The 15,590-nt window shown below is 33.3% G+C and overlaps 2 protein-coding genes across 2 annotated transcripts in view; one reads left to right on the top strand and one right to left on the bottom strand.

The window, feature by feature from the left end:
- The window catches only part of LOC105143170 (uncharacterized), a 440,192-nt gene that overhangs the window by 44,647 nt on the left and 379,955 nt on the right, over positions 1 to 15,590 (top strand). The gene's annotated exons all lie outside the window — the stretch shown is intronic.
- On the bottom strand, positions 9,552 to 11,171 carry LOC105153193 (uncharacterized). Its single transcript, XM_011067901.2, has 2 exons — positions 11,070 to 11,171; positions 9,552 to 10,512 (listed from the first exon to the last, which is right to left on the bottom strand). The coding sequence occupies exons 1-2, from the start codon at positions 11,124 to 11,126 to the stop codon at positions 9,823 to 9,825; spliced, it is 747 nt and encodes a 248-aa protein (XP_011066203.1). The 5' UTR covers positions 11,127 to 11,171; the 3' UTR covers positions 9,552 to 9,822.

Below are 15,590 nucleotides of genomic sequence, written 5' to 3'. Positions count from 1 at the left end.
TCAAACAAATCAGACAATTATTAAGAGAATTGATTCCAATCTAATCTCGTACTTATTTTTACTTACGTATACTAAGGTCCAGTTCCATTACACAAAATTAATTTTAATTTCGGTTTAACTTACAGTTTATTTTTTTTTAATTCTCAGAATTAGAAAAGATAAAGGATAAATTGATTTGGGATTATTAATCTTATATTAATGGAACCGGATCTAAGTAGTATAGCAAATTTCTTAATTTCTACTGCATAATTTCATAGTATCCATTTGTCTGTCTACAAACTTTGTCAAAAAGGACTTAATTTTTTTAAAATTCCGTTTTTGTAAGATACCAGAGGATTACAAACTTTATAATTTTACAAAGCCAAAATATGAATCAAATCAGTTAAACCGTAAAATGATTAACGGTCAATGCCAATAAGATTTTCAGTAATATAGGGCAAACTAAACGGCTTAACTTTTTCAAATTTTGATTTTTTACTGCACTTTATTATATGTGTTGCAATTGTTTATTTTATCGTTTCCATTGTCCTCGATATGAGCACCGATGTTAGGAAAAAGGGGAAGATTATTCCATTACAGTTGTGTAATATTTCTATTATCTATTCTCAATGATTCATCGATGCCGCCGAGAAAAAGGGGAAGACCCTGTTGCAATCTGTATAATATTATCTCATTACCCTTGTTCTAAAGTTCTAACTATTGTTTATAATATTATCGTTATCGATTGTTCGCGTTTTTAAAACATTATTAACTATCACTTGAATTACTGATTAATATATATGATTGTGTAAAAGATAAGATCAAGGAACATTTAGGATAGGTTATGGATAGATGATCTTTTGCATCGCTGAATCTTATAATTCGATTAGTAAAATAACCGTTTCACATATTGAAATTTGAACATGATTATAATGTAATAACATGCTTTCCCTTTCTTTATCAATCTTTAAAAGTACTTGTACTTTGAAAGAAATTTGTTACAAACACAATTTGTTGAATACATACGTATTCTTTTAATTTGCTTGTGCCATAATTTTTGTCAGGTACGCATAAGGAGTGACACCTTTTAATTAAACCTTTTGAACAAGTTTAAGCGATCTTTCTCGTTGTTTCGCGACCCGGGAGGTTGCGGAAACGTACATATTAATCTGCATATCATCGCGCGCATCGCGATGTAATTTTAAACCGCGCTATTCTCCCCAAGTGCAACATTACACGGCAAAGTGGCTAACGTTACGGGAAACCGAGTCGTGACGGCGCAATTTCCTTCGCGTTTATATCCTAGACGAGGAACAAAAAGCCTCGCGGGAAAATCGCGTTCACGTGGCCGGCAGAAGTAGTCCGCGCGAAAGTCGATGCACTTTTACGCTGCGCCGGTAGTGATGTATAAGCGATCCTGTACACGATCGAGGAAATGCAAAGTCAGTTGTAATGCGTAATCGTTACTGCACTGCGAACAGCGTGCTGTACAGCGTATAATATTACGACACCATCGTATGTATATCTCCCGGATCTTCTCTAGAATTTCAAAGCTTTTTCATGATGACATAAATGAGGCAGAAAATGAGAAATCGACATAATGAGATGAAAAATTTCATCAATATATTTTGCTGTATAAGAGAATAAACTTGTGCAGCGTTTATATTACAATTTTTCTTTATTAAATTTTTTTTTATTCTTGAATTAATTATATAGTTCATATAACGAATAATAAAAATAGATTTTCAAATATATTCTTTAGTTTTGTTTATTATTGTTACTTATTATCTTATTACTTTATTTTCTCTTTTTTCTAATAATTAATTATTAAACGCGAGTTGTCATTTTCACGTTTATATTTATATTTGTACATACAAGAGCGGAAGGAGATTAAATGGATAAATATCTGTGTTTTTTTGTTATGATGGATTTTTGAATGCCGATAACATAAGTTTCTTTGTTCTATCGCGAACATGCAGTTTGTTATAGACGTTCTTCTTTTGATGAAAGTTAAATTTATAACTTTGCTGTAGATAGTAAAGTTACTTTAACGATTAATTTAACCGCTTTTTGTGATGTGCTTTATAAGAATTCTAGGAATTTACCTTCAGATATTACGTAAAAGAAAGTAATAATTTCGTTGAATTATTTTAGTCTATTTATGCGATATGACGGATATGATTATTAACTGCAACAGCTTTTTCTCGTGGATATATTATTGTTAGCACAATTAAGAAAAACCACGCGGACTAGAACTTCCAGATAATGCGACCATTTTCTGCAGTTTAAGATTGAATGGTCAAGTTGAGAGAACATAAAGCTGTGGCTTGTGATGATATCGGTAGGAATTTGATCGATCTTAAGCTAGTAGGAAAGAAAATAGTAGAAATTGAAACATCTCTATAATTATATTAATTAAGTCCTTTAAATCAAATATAACAATTTCGATACGATTTCCAAAAGAGGAAAAAGAAAAGATTATACAATGACTTATGAAGCTGATATGATAAAATGTATTATACAATTATATATAATTATTAATTATACGTACAACTGATGCGAACAAAACAATCGATTTTTCAGTATCAGTATAACGTCATTATTAATGTAAATAAATAAATATCTATGATCTTCGTTAACAAATGTATTTTTGTTTACGAATTTTAAAAAGAATTTTTATAATAATAATACGATTCGATTAATTTCGCAAGTCATTGTATAAAGTTTGAATATTTTGAATAGAATAAATGCAAATATACACGTACAAATATAGAGGTACATAATTTTAATAAAAATAAAAATGCTTTGTTTATTAGTTTATAGGATAAATGATATTGTATTATATTAATAATTATTCGAATGGAATAAATACGTTGATTTTCTGCCATTTATTTTAATAACGTTAAAGGTTTATTTTAATTTTGATAATATTGACTTAAACTGATAAAAATTTACGTATCTAATGAGTATATAGATAAAAATTATAATTTATTTTTCTTAAACAAAAATCAGTATACATAGGATATTATATTTTTTGCCAAATACTTTTTAATAGATATGATGAATAAAATATAAATAGTATTATGTAAATTAATAATTTGTGTGTGATAAATTGGGTGATTACAAGTTTTATTGAAGCTCTTTTCGGAAGATTTAGAACGAGTAAGAACATCTGTAGAGCTATGCAAAAATATCGTAGATTACCTTGAATTGCGAGCCAATTAGAACCGTCCAATTATACCGATTTATTATAGTCCACATACTCTTTTCACTCTTTAGGGTTATTACCTTCGTATTTCAGATCGATAGCGTGGCAATTTACTTGGCCGTTCGACTAACCTTGGATTTATTTATTATCATTTCGCACGTATAAGAATTAATGCGCAATTTAGTCAATTATTTCTAATAATAGATATAAGTTTTTACAGGCAGTTATTAAGTTGTTGCATTTATTGCAAAGAGTTACATAAAGAAGAATTATATGACGAAATATTATAATCTACAAATTCTAAGGCCGAATTAAGTAATGTCTTAAGATGCTATCTGATTAATCTGATTCATCTTAAGATAGTTCATCTTAAGATAGTTTTGAATATAAGATTTAAGTATGAATATCAGCCTAAAAGAAAAAAAAATAAAAAATTGATCATGTATGTTTGTGCAATTGAATTTTTATAATGAAAAACGTACAAATATGCATAATATCAATGATTACATATTTATTTAATTAAATGAATTCGAAAGAAAAGATAATTCATGGTTAACATTACTATAAAACGATGTTAATGAATAACCATTTTATAAATTCACTACATTTATATTTTGTAGAATGTTGAATAGCACAATAGATAAAAGAAAATTATGTAAACTTTAATCGGAGAATAATTCTATAAATGAAACAAGTAATTTATTAATACGATTAGCGTTCTGCATTAATTAAATTGGTACTGAAACAATTTTTTCGATTGATTATCACAGAAAAACGCATTCGATATTTACGTTTTTTTTTATATTTTGGAATTTCTTTTTTGAAGGTCATAATCTTTTACTTTGCTTATCTTACTAGTTACTACGAAGGCAATTTTATTAATAGAACATAAACATTCTACATTTTGACATTAGTAATATTAACAGTGACAATTATTACGTGCAAACAAGTGGAATTATCGAAATATACAATAGAAAGAAGCGCTTTTTGTTTCGAAAGACTATGTCGAGCATTTTGCAATTCTTTTAAAAAAATGTGTTGTAGTACTTTTTTAAGAGAATTGTAAAATATACGATGCTACTCGCGACATAGTCTTTCAACGCAGAACAGCGTCAAAATTTTTTCTATCGTATATCTCGATAATCCCATTTATTTGCACGAAGAAATGATTGTCGACTTAATACTAATTACTAATATCAAAATGTAGAATGTTTATGTTCTATCTATTAAATTAATATCTATTGGTAAAAAATTATATATTTTATATATATATATATATAGGGTGATCCGAATTCGGAGTACAGGACATGATATGCTAAAAGAAACAACTTTTTCCTTTTACAAAATTGCGTCTAGTTTTTGCAGGAGAGCAGGTTGAAGTTAAATGAATAAATGCAAAAATTATTTATCAAATAATTTTACTACAGGAAAAAATTGTTTGTTTTAGTACAAAGAACAACTTTTTCCTTTAGCAAAATTGCATCTGATAAATAATTTTTGCGCTTATTTGCTAACAGAAAAAATTGTTTGTTTTAGCATAAAGTATCCTGTACTCCGAATTCATGAATTTTGGATCACTCACAATCAATATATATATATATATATATATATATATATATATATACTACTGAGAACAATAATTTGGAGTACATCTAGAATATGAAAAAGTTATTATGTTCCAAATTATTATGTTCTCATTAGCAGTAAATTAATGTTAAAATTTGAAATTTATATATCAGACTGTTTTTTTTTTCAAGACTGGAAAGTAATACGTTACTTGTAATGCCGTTGTTGTTTTCGTTTTTTCAGTAACGATTATTTACTTTTTCTGTCTGAACAGTAATGTTATTATATTTTTACAATAACAGTAATAAATTTAGCCGTTACTTTAATTTTGTACTATTTTTATAACTAACTATTTCATATTATTTTTATAACTATTTCTTATATAGCACAGATTTTTAAGGAACATTCTGAAGAACATCCTGAGAATGTCTCAATGTTCTGAGAACGTTTGTAGGAACATTTCTGCGATAAAGAGTGCTATATGGAATTAATAAATCGTATTATTTTTAATTATCTAGCAGTATTTTATAATAGAAATTTAAATATTGAAAAATGTTTTGTACTTTAGGCTGCATTGCGATAGTCACTGCCATTCCTGAAAATATGAGGTATATAATAACGATCAAATATAATAACGAGTTACAAAAAGAAACAGTAACGCATTATTTTTATGAAGTCACGTTTTTAACATTAAACTTACACTCATATTAATACTTATGTTATCAATTTGCAATCATACACAGTAATATCAGCTTTAGGCGAAATGCATTTTTCGAAAAAATAAGGAAATATCGCGAAAGTGCATAGAGCGCAACGACCATCGTTTTCTGCCTCACTCAGCCGCGTCGCCTCTCCGCCCACGAGATTTCTCTAATTGAGCGCGATAAGATCGCTGTCTGGAATCTTATTAGCGGCACGGTCGCGACGTAACGAACGTTCGTGAAAAGGACGGGGGTCGTGCGCTCCCATAAAATCACGACGTAAAATCACAGTTCCGCACCGCATTTACATCATAAATATATATTGTGCCTCGGGTTACGCCTAACGCTATGGGAAACTACTTGACATAATGTTATCTTCGACAATTGTGAATTAATATCATCGACATCAACATCCTCGTTACTTTCCATCCTGGTGTTTTTTCCGAGTTCCGAAGTAGATGTTCGTACCGAGATTAATGCTAGCGTTAAATCACAATTTCTCAAAACGTAACGTGTGTTGTTTGTTGTGCAATTGAGATGTCAAGGCGCATGCAATATGACTTTATTTGAATATCATCGCACTTGAAAGAAATGTAATTGAGAAATGGCTAATAATGTTAGGCAAATTAATAAAAAATCCTTTTTAAGCATTTTTCATTTGGAAGATAAAAGATAATAGTTTGATAATAGTACACTTTTTAACTGCATGCATTAGTAGAAAATTCTAGATCTTAGGATTACTATTACAGCTTTTACAATCTCTGAGAAACAGCAATCATGCGCTTTTCTTGAATGGTCCACCGTTTGTTAAAGAAGAAGATTACGTCACGGTTAAACGGAATAGCGTAATCACTGCGTGCATTTATTAGAGATACTTATTATATAATCCTGCGTCGACTATGCCGAATGTTTATAAACGTAGTGTGTACATCCCAGTTTATTCCTGTATGCACATGCGACTAATCGAAGAAATCTCTCTTTCCTTTTACGCGCGAACTTCCTAGGCTATTAACTATGATTACCTGGCACGCACGTGTTAGATAACCCGAGATTTGCTCATCGATCGATCGCGTCTCGAGTGTGTAACACTTTTGCACACTCGCAAGAAGATAAATTTAGTCAAGACTTCACTCGATGTCTGTCAGTCTTGTTGAACGATGTTTGTCAATCTTCACGTTTGTCTAATCGATTACATAGACGATATTGAACGCATTGCCATCTATGACTAATCAATTTTTGCGACCGTAATAATATTAATAAGATATAATTCGTCTACAATGAAAGTACTGCTCGTTGCGGCATCTAAACAAAGCCATGTCATCGTCTTAATCCCCATAATTTCACCAAATTGCATTGGGTGACATTTCTCGATGTATACGTAACAAGCAAGCGTGACAGTCTCTCTTGTCCCAAGAGTCGACTTCCTTGGATTTTAAGATTATACTCGTGTGGTTCGCGCTAGTCGCTTTCAGTTTCTAGTATGCGCGGCGGAAGCGGACCCAGCATGCGGAAACGAGTCCAGGGTGTGGTGAAACGACGTTGCTATCCGATTATACGATATCTGAACGACGAAAGTAAGATGCTGGAGAAAAGGAAGAGTGCCGCGAGAACGAGCCGCGATGGCGACGATGACATTCAATACCTCTCGAGTCGGCTCGGTTTATCCACGTATTAATGAGACACAATATCGTCGGAACGAATCACGCTGCCGCGCGTAGGATGTACATAATGGTACATAAGATGTACGTATGTGAAGGAACTTGTATAGTTGAGATACAGGTCTATAACCGTGGGAGGCAATTAGGTCTGCGTCTCCTGACTGATTACCAGAGTTATCCTAGCTATACAAGATGTTTCTGAAATAACGCCCACTAATCATACAGTGCTAATAAAAAACTGAATCGAAAAGTCCTCTAGCATTTTGCAGTTTTCGCAATATCTTTTTTTAGTTACTCAATGAGCAAGAGGTCTAAAATTGACGTATAAGACAACTTTAAGGTATTTTTAAGAATTTTTTAAGAAATATTTTCAAAATATCTCACAAAGAACTATGAAAGATATCTTGTCTTATACATTGATTTATCTATTTATCTATTTATCTATTTCGGCAATATTATTTAGAAATTAATGTCTGATTAATTATTGCGAAATTAGTGGATGTTATTTCAGAAATACTCTGTATACGTAAGATGAAAACACACACAGAAAAATATTATTCTATTGTTAAGAAAAATAATTATTCATTTACTTTCTTTTTTTTTAAGTAACGGCTTATAAAACAATTTTTTTTATTCTTTAACAAAGAATATTTTCTTGATAATATTAAAATACTTATTATCAAAGCTCGCTCATATTCAAAAACTATATTTAAAATAGAAGATGTAAAATAATTATTTAGTCTTAATTGTTTTAAATAGCTTCTGATGTATTTCTTGTTTAATATTTTAAATAAGTTTTTGGAATCTATTTTATATTTTCTATGTTAAATAAGTTGTAACGATTATTTTATCTTGCTTATCATAAATTTTAGAAAAACTCATTAATATACTTAACACAAGAATTAATTTTCTTTTGAAGAACATTTATAAAACTGATCGGAAGTGATTTTATATAATAAATAAATTTACTTTGATTTAATGCTGTTGATTGAAGTATTAAATTCTTACTTAGGAATATATTTTCAAAATATGTTCTGAAAAAATATGTTTGTAATAAACTTATGATATAAATTTGCGAGTACATGAGCTTTTGAAATACTTGAAACAAAAATAATTGTTTGTTTTAACAATTATTGTTTGTACTGTATGTATATTTTTCTATGTGCATGACATAAGGAAAATTTAAAGATGATACAAAATCTGAAAACGAAAATGAATGTAGCAGCAACATTATTCGCTTAGAGTATTTTCACGGAAAAGAATGTGAGAAAATGTCTATTAATTCCAATGATGTCGATTTACGTTCGGAGTAAATCTGGTTATATCTTGCATAGGCTAATTAGATTAACAATCAGATCATTAAATTGAGAAACGCACAACTAAGACTGAAGTTAATTTACCGTTTAATTTATGCGCATTTTTCAGATATCTCGAAGGCACGAACATATTTATGATCAATCGATAAAATATATTAGGTTTTGGAATTAATTCGTAGCGTTTTTTAATGAAAGAATGTTATTTATTTCACATGAGCATTAAAAAATACATTAATGAAAGTACTTCCCATCACTTGTAAAACGCTACGAATTAATTCCAACACCTAATAGTATTAAATGAAATTAAGTGACAGGCTTAATATTTTACAATTGATAGACTGCTTCTGATGCGTATATTAAAAATATTTATTTAACTACTTTCACACCAGAAATTTACATGAGAAATATATGTGTGCGTGTAATGGAATTTAAAAAAATTATGTATTTCAGAACACGTTACGCATAATTAGAGTATATTCGCATGTAAAATAAAAGCAACTAAAACATTGACAGATCCATAAATTTTGATAACATCGGACAGATGTCGTAAACGCGTTTGTGCGTAAATAGCGTTTCAAAATCGCGCAACTGTTTGGCAACATGCCCTTTCCGATTTTTATACACTTTCCACCGCGTCCCAGGAATGATTGTCGAACGATCGGTGCAGCCCTGAAAAATCGAACGACGCAATTGGCGGCTTAACAACTTACATTAGTCGTGCCGGGCTGATTCCTTGTGGCGCAATGTGCGCATACGTCGTGCACGATAGCGCGTAATGCGTGTGTCGAAAGTCTATAAGATTAATCTTCTAGGGAGAGAGGCGAGAGAATATTCGCGGATATTTACTGCAATTTTCGCACACTGACATTTACGCCTTCCCCTTCCGCCGACGCAGCCGTTCGTTTACTTTAACGATTCCTATATGAGTGACGCTTTTTCCATGCGGTACATATATGCCGCTTGTGGTGGAACAGGTGTACCTTTCTTGGCGCAACTCACGTAATATCGAAGAGTGAAAGTTTCCTCGCAATTCCTCATAATCGCATAACGTGTCCGGCTAATACGTTTCTCTATCGCTTCCTCCCCCAACCCTCCCAACGTTCAAATGTTTCGTAAGCAGTCGTTATGTAAAAAAAAATACTTTATTTATTTTTTACATTTACGGGGTGTATAGTACAATTCGAGGATTGGATCGCGAAGAATACAATATTTACGCATCGTATTGACTTCTATTAATTAACAATGTGGCAACTTTTGCCACATCTTTTGCCAGTCGTTCCTCGATCCTTCGACGATCGATCCTTCGAATATCTCTTGGTCTCTTGGGCCGCGAGCCGTCAAACAAAAAAGGGAAAGACGATGAAGTCTTCGTTTCTTCTCATACGCTCATTTTCTCAATAATGTCCGCCGAAATCACCGCCGCCAAAGTCGTGACCGCCAAAATCGTGGCCGCCAAATCCGCCGATATCACCGCCGCCGAAACCACCCTCTTCGTGATGACTCTTAACGACTACGGGATAAGGCTCTTTGACGACTACGGGTACCTTGACCGGGTAGGGCACTGGTTTCGACACTTCGACCGGGACCTTGACTGGTACTTTGACTGGATAGGGTACCTTGATGGGCACCTTTATGGGTACCTTGACCGGGAAGGGCACTGGCTTCTCCACTGGATAGGGCACGTGCTTCGTGACCTCCACTGGGTAAGGTTTCGGTACGTGGACCGGGTACGGACGATCGACAGGTACTTTGACTGGCACCTTTACCGGATAGGGCACGTGCTTCGTGACCTCCACCGGATACGGATGCGGTACTGGCACGTGCTTCGTGACCGTAACCGCCTTGATGTGATCAGTAGAGATTATTTCATGGCCACCACCAAATCCACCTCCGCCTCCGAGTCCACCGCCTCCGAATCCACCGCCTAAATCATGGCCACCGAAACCGCCCCCAAAACCACCGTGATCACCTAGACTTAGCTCCAGTCCTCGCTTCGATTTTTCATCCTTGGGCTTAGCGCTAGATTCGGTCTTCTTCGCCTCTTCGGCTACGACCGATAATACTAGGCCGCATAGGAGTATTACCTGTCGAAAGCAAGGAAACGGATGAGCATCTTTGATTTTATAAATTGTTTGATAAGTATTATTGTAAGATTTATGAGTATATATGATGTAGGTATATAGGGCTTCTCTCTGTCTTTCTCTCTCTCTCTTTTATTATAATTTGTTTTGATAACTTTTTGTAGGATTAATGATTTGAGAAAATATTTTTAAAAAAACTTTTTAATTAAGATATTGAAAAATTTAATAAAATGAGATTATTATTAGATAAAGTCGAAGTATATATAATTATATTGTATTATATAATTTCACTAAAATTTTTGGAAATATAATTTATGTTTTATCAATGGTTTTGAAAAGAACGAAGTACCCAAGGAAATGAAATTTTTAATAATTTCGAGTTTGGTATACGACAAATTCGCAAGTCAAAATTTGCTTTTAAGCCTATTCTATTAAGCATATTTATTAAGAAATAGGCCGCTTGAGAATGAAAGACTGTGCCTACAACACGTTACAGACTGCTAAGTACGGATCGGATTTCTACAAGCGATTCGAGCGGCTATCTCGTTGGAGCTACTCACTTTCAGCTTGTCGGTGCTGTTCATGTTGGTCGGCAGTGAGCACACTGGTACCGCCATGGTCTACCCTCGCTTTTATAGGGGACGCAACGGCGTGTCCGCTGGGCAACTCGAGCGTGCCGATGAAATTGTCGGCGGGTAGGAAGTTAACAGGAGGAAAGGAAGACAACGCACTGTAGACGATGTCTCCCTTTCTTCGTCTGCCTTTGTCTTCGCGTCTATTTTCTCATTGCTTTTTTTCTTAACTGTCTTGTCGCGTTTTCGAGTCCATTTAATTCGAAGTAGAAACGCGTTTCTATAACAAAAATCGAAAAAGATTCGTACTGTTTGATACGCTTGCGTGAACTTCTTGCGTAAACTTTTCTCAGTGATAGTAAGGCACATGGTAGAAATAATTCATTCATTGATGATAAATTCTCTTAATCATTATCAGTTATTTTTATTTTAATGATTACTTTATCTACTACCAACATGAAACATTGAAACATTAATCATACGAAATAAAATTTTTTATGGTCTGTTAATGTGCATGATATATTATCTTAGGATATTTTAACATTTTATAAAAAATATATACTTGATACGTAAAATAATTATTTTTTATATTCCTTTATAAGAAAAAAAACTTTTTGCGTAATTCTTCATATTTCAATCAGTATCTATTTTACTTTGTTAATACGTTTCATGATTACGCGTTATAAAAATCTTAATTAAAAATCGGATTGATACATTAAAATAAACATTACACATAATATTACACATAAATTTTTTATTAATGCAATTTGATCGATGTTTTTTGTGTTCTGCGTTTTCGAGAAATCAAATATTACTCATAAATATTAAAAGCTTAATTAATCTGAGAAGAGTGAATTGAAATTTTTTGACAACGAAAGTGTTTTTCTTAACTTATTTTTTTTCATTTTACGGATATATGAACGCATTGAAACATTTACATTCAGTCTCAACTTGTTCAAACTTAATATACTCGCCTCATTTCCATAGTCATAGCATGCTATGTTCAACGTATTATCTCTTTTCTACAGTTTCGTGTGCCACGACATTTGTCGCCGAGAAGAAGATAGCCGTCGTCACCAGCCGTGAAATTAGAGAGAATGATTCGAAGATGTTGGCCGTTATACCGCTTTAATAAGAAGTTGTTGGAACTCGTTAACGCGGTCGGATAAAATTCTTGCGTACCGGAAATGGTTTTCGCTGCGAAACGTAGAAACTCGGTTTTGCTTGGTGATGGCGGTACGATTTTTGGTTTATCACACGTAGTTCCCGCGGGCACAGTTAATCTCGGAATGACTTTGTATCTCGATCTCGGTTCGAAGGGTATTAGAATACTCGCGTATCCATGGTTTATCAGGGTTATCGATACGAATAAATTTCCATACATTTGAATTTGGATTTCCATATTTGAATCCGAAAATATTGATTTGACTTCTGGCGGGATAGGGAGTGTTTCGAGAGGCTGAGGGTTCCCTCCCTATTGATTGACCGTCGATCGAACTGCAGTGAAAATCGAGGGTGGGATGTATGCGATAGTTTCCACTTGACCTATACCCGAGGATTAAATCGTTTCGATGAATTTATAGTGATTCACTAGAGACCACAATCTGCTCGCGCTGCTGTTTTCCGACACGATCACGAAATCCGTCAATCGACGATTTTGGGCGCATCGGAAACTTCGGTTTTATCTCTTTCAATACTTTTCTCGAATGAGAGTCTCTCAGTAGCAACTTATTGAAAATTAATTAGTACATTTACTACGAATTTTTCTCATTTGAAAGGTTCTCTTGGAAGGTATTTATTGCTACGTCGAGTGATAACGGAAAAAATTATGCTATAGAATGTAGGCAGTTAATTAGCTGAAACATCGCTTCTGGCTAATCGACAATTGCGCGAGCGTGCATGACGACTAGTTATTAATTTCTGAAGCCGCAAGTCTAATTCATTGAATTCAAAACTAATGACACGCGCTGGTGTCGAGATGACTAATTTTCTGCGGCCATTTCTACTCTAAACCGGCTATCACTGTATATGTTTTTATCGAACAGCAACGACAGATCTGTACAAATTGATTGAAAGTTACCGAGTGCTGCGCTTTAAATTTATTTCAATATATTACATGTTTGCATAATACATGCATAATATAAATTAACGTTATTTATTTATGTTATTCATATTAATAAATTAATTTTACGCACTAATGTCATTATACGCGCATATATAATATTAAATCAATAATAATTAATAAAATGTTTAGATAGGATTAATATATAGATTTGACATATTAAACAATCGATTAAAATAATCTTATTACGAAAGGTTCAACTTTACGACAGTTCACGAACGTTTTTGTTCGTCGCGATGCACAGAATCCTCACGTAACGCTATATATAGTTAATTCTTTCTCAGGTTAAACTTCTTTGTGCACTTATTGTGTCATAAGTGGCTTTGCGCAAAATGTTATTACGTCCTGAATTACATATACGAGCAGCGCGATTTTAATTGCGAAGTTATTTGCTCGAAAGTCTTCCTGCAGCAAGAATAACGTCAGGAAACTGTTGAGCTCGCTATAGGAATATCAGATTAAATCTATCGCGGTGAAAACTTCAGTCGGTTTTTTTTTCGTTCGGACGATTGTAATATCATTACGTATACGGAACTTGGTGAAGTAAGCTGACCGATTATATTTGCCGGATATAATGCAAACGATACGTGTTCATACCGAAGTTGGCGATCCCGGTGATCGTATACTTTCTACCAATCTCCCGATATTTATGAGGCCGCAATTATGTAAATTTTGACAAATCGCACTTCCTCTCCACAAATCTTGTTTAGAAAACTTTTTCACAAAACCACGAAAATCTCTTGATCTCATACGTGACGAGCAAACCGACCTCATCTGTGCTCGTATGCAGTATTAATCCCCTGCACGTGAGCACCTGTGTCTAATGTCAACGTAAATGTCTGCATATAGTGTACCTTTTCTCTGCCAAAGTTCATTAGAATCGCAGAGTCGACGTCATTAATTTAACCAGCGATATTTTTTCAAGCAGTAGTTTCGTCTGCGTAAACGTTAATTGATTTTGCGAGAAGCCATCTCTGAGAATTCTGATGCGAACTTTCAATTGGCGATCCTTATCTCTGCAGAATTTTTTTTCTCCAAGTTCGAGTCACTTGAACTTTAGACCGCAGAAGAGGGTGGCGACGGTGGCGTATAAATGCGCCCTAAGTGCACCAGTGGATTCTCGCGCGTTACGAGACGACAGTGCGGGCGGATGTCGTCGGTAGTGGGATTTTCGCGTAGTCTGCATTTCTGCTTCACCGACCACAAGCGTAACCTTATGCAATAATGGGAAAGGCTTTGGAGTCGGCCAGACCGTGGCTCTCATGAATATATGGATAGATGTTCTCGCTCAAGGTGTTTATCAAGCCGTTTTCTAGTTACATCCTTCCCACTCCGTGACATCACCCATCGAACACAAACGTAATTTGCACTTTGGAAAGATAAAACGGAATTTTTATTTTTTTGACAACTTTTTTTGGAGAGCTTAGTTAGATATTTCTTCGAAGGTTGATATTCTGGGATATGCCTCGCGTGTCTAACGGCGATTGTAGGTTTATAAATTTTTACTTTTGCTTGTATTTGATTTACTTTTTTTTTTACTGCACGTGTTACGGTTAATGAACATGTATATTTTACGCATGGTTAATTTTATGAACATTTATCAATCTTTGGGAAATTTTTTTGCGCATTTATTTTAATCATTAAACTATGCGTCGAAAAAGCGTTTACGTATTACTCTTAGAAATAAGAGATAAGACGCAGTTTAATTTTTAAAATTACAAGCTGACCATTTAAGAAGAACAGGTAACAGCAGCAAAAACTGTTTGCGTAAGTTATGGACGCCTATAAATAAAATTATAAGTAGGCTATTTTAAAGATTGTACTGAATGTAAAATGCTTTATTGGGCGGCCAAAGAAACGAGTCAATAAAAAAATTAATAATTGACTCTCTCTTTCACTCGTGTACTTTTTTTATTTATCAAACTAGAGTGTGCTAAGAAAAAAAAACAAATTGAAGATATAGTATAATCTTAACTCTTTTATAATTATTTCATTAATGAATTATGATAATTTAGAAAAGAGGAAATTTATGTTACAAGCAAACAAAGCGTAAAGATATATAAAATGGGTCATGATTTTAATAATTAAACAGAGAAAAGTGAAGATTACCACATCATATCCCACATCGTGTGCAATAGTTATTCAATTATCGCACTCGTTTTAGTCGAGAGAGTTTAACATATTAAATAAAAGTAACTCGGTTAAATGAATTTGTAATGAGTCTATTCTCATTAAACGAAATCTGTGACCGATGCATTAAATAATCAATACTATTGTTTACTAAATAATGTAAATGCTCGGCAATGTTGAAACTTTGCGATAGTCTGTGCGAAATGTAAATATTTATTTGATACGTATATCGCGCACATATCTGGCCTATAATCATA

The sequence above is a fragment of the Acromyrmex echinatior genome, chromosome 6, assembly GCF_024713525.1.
Source record: "Acromyrmex echinatior isolate Ae372 chromosome 6, ASM2471352v2, whole genome shotgun sequence".
NCBI lineage: Eukaryota > Metazoa > Arthropoda > Insecta > Hymenoptera > Formicidae > Acromyrmex > Acromyrmex echinatior.
The sequence above is the reverse complement of the archived record's forward strand: the minus strand, read 5'-3'. Positions and strand labels throughout refer to the sequence as shown.